This window comes from Dioscorea cayenensis, unplaced genomic scaffold (assembly GCF_009730915.1).
Source record: "Dioscorea cayenensis subsp. rotundata cultivar TDr96_F1 unplaced genomic scaffold, TDr96_F1_v2_PseudoChromosome.rev07_lg8_w22 25.fasta BLBR01002078.1, whole genome shotgun sequence".
In the NCBI taxonomy this organism is placed as follows: domain Eukaryota; kingdom Viridiplantae; phylum Streptophyta; class Magnoliopsida; order Dioscoreales; family Dioscoreaceae; genus Dioscorea; species Dioscorea cayenensis.
The window spans coordinates 27,582-35,178 of NW_024088469.1; the positions used below are offsets into that span (position 1 = coordinate 27,582).

General features: G+C 32.1%; 1 protein-coding gene across 1 annotated transcript; it reads right to left on the reverse strand.

The window, feature by feature from the left end:
- Positions 1–2,291: 2,291 nt before the first annotated feature.
- Positions 2,292–7,475, reverse strand: LOC120257387 (uncharacterized isomerase BH0283-like). The gene is made up of 6 exons (XM_039264857.1): positions 7,346–7,475; positions 7,049–7,246; positions 5,830–6,162; positions 5,491–5,652; positions 2,765–2,848; positions 2,292–2,610 (listed from the first exon to the last, which is right to left on the reverse strand). The coding sequence occupies exons 1-6, from the start codon at positions 7,373–7,375 to the stop codon at positions 2,503–2,505; spliced, it is 915 nt and encodes a 304-aa protein (XP_039120791.1). The 5' UTR covers positions 7,376–7,475; the 3' UTR covers positions 2,292–2,502.
- Between the last annotated feature and the right edge of the window lie 122 nt (positions 7,476–7,597).

Genomic DNA, 7,597 nt, shown 5'->3' on the forward strand with positions numbered 1-7,597 from the left:
TGTAATTCCAAACAAGATGGGGGAAAAATAGAAAACATCATTGAAAGACGTGAGTAATATAGCACCCCAACAACAAAAATTAGCTCCATTCGCAACTTAACCACATGTCTCAAAAAAAAAAAAAGTTGGATAATAAGCTGCTTGAATGAAGCTATAAATGCAAATGCACCTGTCGATCAAGTAATTAAGTGTGCTAACAAGCAAAGTCGATCCCACGAGAAAATTGAGTACTACATACTGACTCGCTCCTTATTATCTAGCCGAAATGATGATGAATTTCATATTCAAAACAAGAAAATCATACAAGAACAACAAAGTCACTTCTAAACAATCACAAATTAAGAAACGATCTATCCATAGGAATGATACTTGGATGAAGAATTCATTTGGTTGTTAAATATGAAAGACTTCTAAGTAAAAGTTCTTGATTCTAATTCTTCTTGATCATTGGACCATTGAGTTTTGTGAACCTCTCTATTAGGTCACCATAATTTTGAGAGTCCTTATCACCCTAATTTTGATAAATGAGTTCAAATTCTTTCAATTATCTAAAATCTCACACATATTTGAGCTCTCGTTAACTAAGTGCATGATCAATCATAGATTCGGGCTCTTGCTAACTAAGTTCAAGGATTAAGCATTGCTACAATTAAATCTCAATACTATTTCGAATTAGATCAATGAAAAGAAGTCAAGAAATCAAATTATAACCAAAGTTCATCAAGTCCAAGCACAAGAGACCTCTAGCCACTCATAAATGTAAAATCCATACAAAATTTAATAAAATTACAAGGAAACAAATATTCCATCGAAAACTCCCTCGAATTCCTGTAGATGAGATGATGAAGTAGCTTGATCTCTTCTTCAAATTCTTCTCTAAATCTCCTCCTCTTTATAGACTGGGGATCAAATACCCCTCAACAATGCTCCAAGAGGTGGTGAGAATTCTCTAAAATTGTCTCCAAAAACCCCCTCTTCATCTCTCAAACCAGTTGTTTATAGGTTTCTCATAAACCTAACCACGACATAAACCTAAGCACGGCCTATAAACATGGGGTGTGCTTACTGTGTGTATTTGGAAGATGAATCAAACAAAAACACGGGTATTAAATATGGGCCCACAAGACAAAACATGGCTACTCAAGACAAAACACACCTATTTTTCTTGATCGTTTTTCCACTTTGAAACCATACTCAATCTATTTTTCAGCCGAGTTTGAAAACATGGTTGTGTTTAGATCAAATTCCTTCATTTCTTCATCATTTTGCCCTAAAACATCACAAACTTCCTCTCTTCCACTTCAAAACCTATAATTATCATGAAAATAAACAAAATTGGGTATCAAAACTTATGAAAAACATCAAGGACCAAGCAAAATAGTAAGGAAATTAATATGAAAAACATATAGCATCAAGCATTTATTGGTGGAGAAGAAAGATTATATAATTAATTTATATCTAAAAAATACATTTACACTTTTTAACAAAGAAATTTAAGAGTATTTAAATAGATAAAATAAAAAGTTTCACTAACCTATAATAATAGAAAAATATTGACTAAGTTAATAATACAAGAGATTACTAGAAAGGATCTCCTCTCATGTTAAACTAAAAGGATTTTATATATATATATAACTATGGATATACCACGAAACTTTCATTATTGTACTGGAATTAAGTCAAACTCTCAATATTCCACTTGAGAGGAAATAAACTACCACTCATCTATTGTAGGGTTTAAAACTATAAAATGTAACAATCTAATCAAAACATTATTGTATTGAAATTAAGTCAAACTCTCAAATATGCCATTTGAGAGAAATAAACAACCACTCACCTATTATAGGGTGTAAAGCAATAAAAAGTACCAATCTAATCAAAACAATAATCTTGTGCAATAGAGTATAGAAAATAATATCCAAGTATCATCAATGGATAGGAAAAAAAATCAATATATCTAAATGAGGTAAGTATCTCAACCTTTTAACGTGGATATATACTTGGAAACACAAACTATTTAAATAATATATCTATTATTTTTATTTTAACTATATATAAATATATCATGTACAAATTAAATAAGTAAAACAAATTGATCCCACCTGCTCCAAATTATGAACCAAAATGCTAGAAATATCATGAATTTGATAACTTTAATCGCATGATCTTACCACCAATAAAATGTAAGAACTAAAATACAAGTTATAATAACTAAAATTAGTTGAAGCTATTAGTTACAACTAAACAAACATCACCTAATTATTTTAAGTGTGACGCAGACATCTAGTGTATGATAACAATCAAAACGGTTTCCATTGTAGCTTGCCAATAGCATTACAATCTATTTTTTTTCAATACATCCAAGGTTTAAATATCATCCTCAGCATTCAAGCTGAAAAGCAGAAAAATGTAGAACATTTCATTCCTGCAAGGTTCGTCAAATGACATGTTTTGCCTTCTGAAATATAGAAAGAAAAATGTCGGGAAAAAGAAAATTGAAAACTAAGCTAGTAGAGAGCCTTCCATGACAACCACAGCTTTTCCTCGGATGTAAACACGTTCAGCATTTTCGTCCAATGTAAGGTCCAACCTTCCACCCCTCGAAGAAGCCTAAAGAAAGGATAACAAATTATATACATTTTTAAAATAATCTGTTTCTGTTTCTGAAGTCTTTGCTTTTGTTTTTTTATCGGTTAGTTTTACATTCACATTAATTTGAACTTTTACAGTAGAATTTTATTTAGAGGGTTGAAACAAAATCTACCATGTACGCAATTAGATTGTTCTTTCCAAGCTTTTTGCTCCAATAAGGTGCTAAGGCACAATGTGCACTCCCACATACAGGATCCTGAAAGGAATATATAAATAAATAAATAATTTATCAACTGATTTTATTGAAGTCAATAGTGAAGAAATAACTGAATGTGGAAATTACTTAAGGATACTAACAACAAGACAATATTAAGGTAGGAACTCGAGAAGAAAATTCATTGCAATTATTATATTCCCTTTCTAGATTACAAAAATGTGCCATGAAAAAAAATCGATCATAGATAAAAGAATTTATGTAGCAATGCAAAAGACTTTATTCACAGGTGAACTTCGAAGTGAGATAAGTGAAGTCTTAGATAAAGCTATTTATTGCCTCCCATTACTGCTTGATAACCAATATGAGTAATGGATGAAAGTTAAACACCTCCATTACATGCATTAATTATCAAGCCATATATTGCTAAATCAATTTGAATAAAAATATATATTTTTTATTGCTTGAACAAAGATGGAAAGGCACTTTGTAGAAAATCATATGCATAACACTGCAAATTTTAACATGTGAATTGATGCAAAGGAGGTCGAGATATATGCAACTATAACGGAAAATGAAGTCATCCACTGATCAGAAAATATCGGTTCTTCCTTTAGCACAAACTTAGAAAATAAACAACTTATCACTGTTAGAGAAATACATTAGATTTAATTGAAATTTTAAGGTTGAAGGGAATTTTACAAAAAAATGATGTATATTATCTGAGCATTTCACCAATGAATGAACTCTTTAATTAGATTAAACTCAAACTATTCTGCTAATCCTTTTCCTTCTAAAGATACTTCCACATGCTATATCATTCTATATTCCTATATGATAGCATGCATGATGGACATATATTTCATGTCAATTTTCTATGTTTTAATTGATAAAATGTTTGTATTATGGATTACAATTATATTTTGTGTTTTGTGGAATAGATTGGAGATTTGAGACAAAATGAGACTAAAAGTTGAGGTTTGGGAAGAAAGGAGTAGGAATCCATGAAGATCCATTAGAGCTAAAAGCAAAAGATGCCTAAACTTAAAGCGTGAGCACACCTTATGGGGGCGAGAATATCCCCAAATTCGGGTGCCAAATTAAGCGGTTGATCCTCAAAATATGACAGCTGTCTCCTGCTATCCTTTATTTTATTCCATTTAGGATTTTTATTTAGGATTTATCTCAAAAGGATAAGATAGGATTATTAAAATTAGGTTTGATCTTAAATCTTATTTTCCTTTATGAATTACGAGGATAAGTGTATTTTTGAACGTTTATATGTTCTTTAAAAGAGGAAAAACCGACGAAAAAGGAATCAACAATCAAGCAATCTATTATCTTTGCTCTTCCCGGTGTTTTTAGATCTATGTGCAACTAAACTTTTTTTTTCTAGTGGAAGGATAATTAAAGTTTGATTCATCAAGAATTGTGAGATCTAATTGTTTATTCTTTTTATTCTTTAATATTTATATACCTTTTAAATTGATCAAAAATATTGTTTTGTTGATAGATGCAAAAAAGGCCCATTGCTTGATTATGAAAATAATATATGGCCAAGTTAAACATTAAATCCGTAATTATTTAATTGTTCTAATAATTAGTGGTGAAATAAAAAAACAAGGTTCAATGTGGGCATGGTACTCATGTGTGGATATATAACCTAGTCTAAATAAACGGAGCTTGTGTATTTATTGGCTAAAATTGGTGGTCCTTCACTAAATTTAATACTATCAATAAATTAAATAGGCTGTTAGAACTTGTTAATAACCATAACCAATTTATCCAGGAACAAAACGGTTTATCTTTGCATTAATGATCAACTAAACAAATCAATACTAAAATTATATCTTCAATTAGATACTTGTATTATTGAATTCCATTAACTTGCATCCTTGTTTCTTTACTTTATTTTGACTTCAACTTCAAAACCCCCTTCTTTATTTTATCAATTTCATAAAGAAATAGGCTTTACCACCAATCCTAATGGATTCAACCCTTCTCCCCATTATACAAAATTTATTTGTGTTAGTAAAGTAGGACTAATTTGGTTGGATTCGACACCTACAACTCATGTGCTAAACCTAACTATTGAATAAATCCTTTGAGATATTTAATCTAAAATGCAAAATTCTATCATTATTTTCCATAATTCAAAATTTTGATCCAGTGGCCCTCTAGTTTTATAGCTTAATACAACAATAACACATTCTAAGATCATGCACCAAGAAATTTCATTCCCACACTAACCACTCCACCTAGCATATACACTTTTCTATTATAAACATATAAAACCACTTCACCAGGCAACAAATAATATACTTTCGCAAAACTGATAGACACAAATACATATTATACATTTTCAATGTGAGATTTTCAATTAGGTAACCTAGTAAAAACTAAATGGTCCTATAATAAATCTTCTAGGAATGAAATGGGATTTCGCAGCGGAAGCTGTCCAAATGAGTAAATTTACAATTGCATCAACAGTTTATGATTGTTTGAGATCCTAAAAATTATTTTCGAGTAAAATGAAATAAAACATTGAGTTAGATGTACTGTGGTACTCTAAAATCTGAATGATTTCTAAATGAAGATCCATATAATAATTTTAAGATTCTTATAAGATACCAAACTTAGATTAAGGAAAGATGATATGAAAACACTTCAGAAGAAGGGATTACCTCATCAAGACCCAACTTGGGACAAAAATAGCGAGAGAAGATGTCATATCCAGATCCAGGAGGTGCAGGGCCTGTTACAATAACCCCTATTCCAGCACAATTTCGTATCTCATCAAACTTTGGTTTTAAGTTAACAACATCAAGTCCTGAAGCAACCTCCACCTGGAGTGGAAACTATTTAATTTTTTATCTTAAGAAGTGGATCTCAAACTAGCAGGTCAGGACAATTATTCCATAACAAGACAAGAGAAATACAAACAATTTTGGACAAAATATTAGCTAATGGCAGATATTGTCCTAATCTATAATCAAAAGATTGATGGATGGGCAAGGGAGTACAATGTGGTCATCAGACGAGCTTCTCTTTGTAACATTGATCACAGATGCACCATTCAAAGTTTCAGGAATAGATGGGATCTCACCGGGATCGGATTCAACAACCTCTGGGTCTACAGGAAAGTTCAACTCAATTGAAAAGCTTTCTTTTTCTCCATTGGATTTGATAAAGTTTTCATCCTTAACATTAAATAAGGTTGACTGCTTGATTCCATAGACTTTTGTAGCAGTCAAAATTCCAGATTTTGTGGCAAACTCAATGACATCACATTTTACCAAGCCATATGATAAAAGAAAATGCGCTGCAGCCAAAGTTGCATGACCACAAAGATCAACCTGCAAAAGAATCAATATAATTTTTTTAATGCATTAATGCAGTTAAAAGACTCAAACATGCCATCTTTCCACAATTACTGTTGATATAACTTCTTTGACAAATAAATAAATGAGAATTTAGCATTGTCATCAAATTGTCCATAGGAGAGGCAACCATATAAGGAAATAGAAAATTATACTTCAAATAAAATTGTCTTATTACGAAAATAGATACCAAACATAGCTTAAGTCACAAAAGCACGCTTCATCAATTAGCACCAAAAGTTGACAAAAATAACTCTCTTTTCTGTCTTTCTCAGATGCTTGAAATTAATATGAAGCAGACTGGTAGTTGGGCTGGTTAAGCTCAGCTCAAAACAGCTTGTTGGATAACATTTTATAAGATGAAACATACTGTACATTATATAATTCTTCTTTATACTACACATTAAATAATTATTCTTCTACTTCAGATCATGGTTTGTAATGATGGTAAGAGACCTTATCCTTTCCCTTGTGCTCAATTAACTTTGAATCCCCCCAGTGCCTTTAAAAAAAAAAAAAAATTAGTTTTCGATTGGCTGAATGTAAAACTCGCAAGTTTGGCTCAAATCAAAATGAGCAGATCTTGAGCTTAAAATCATGCTCAACTCAAATTCAAACCATCTTGAGCCAATCAAGAGCAAGCATTGCTTCTTTTAAGTTTGGCTCTTTGCCACCACTACCATTTTGGTCTTCCTATACAACATGCCACCACCCGCCTCCCCTTGCCCACACAACACACACCACCCCTCATGATCTTTACATATGAAAAATGTTCCTATGCTCATTCAACTTGGACCCATAGAAAGCTTGCTCAGTTTTATAAAAACATAAAACGTCATAAAGCAAAATCAATCAACCAAACCTCATCGACTGGAGTGAACCACCGAAGATTAAACCGCGGGTTGTCATCAGAGACAGCACGGGTCAAGAAAGCAGTCTCAGAGATGTTGAACTCCTTGGCAACAGATTGCATCCACTCATCATCCACTTGGTGTCCATCCTCTAAGAAACATATAGCTGCAGGATTACCTTTAAATGCTGTGTCTGTGAAAGCATCTATCTGAAACCAAAGATCCAAAATTACACACTAAAGTTCACAGAGGCAAACGATCAAACAGTTGATAGGCGACAAAAAAGAAGAAAACTCCCAAGTACTCACCACAGCATATCTCACTGCTCTTGTAGCCATGTGCAGTTCCTGAAGAAGGAAGACACCCAACAAACAGAGCAGTTGATAAAAATATCAATTTTTATGTCTTTGACAAATGTATAAAGACGAGCCAAGTTTGATCCAATGCACGGCCCAAATTTTGAAGTTATGTTTATGTTATTGTGCACGGCCCAAATCAATCCACTTGTGGTCGCCACTTAAAACCAATTTCATTTCGGCTCAGTCACACTTCCTATTTAT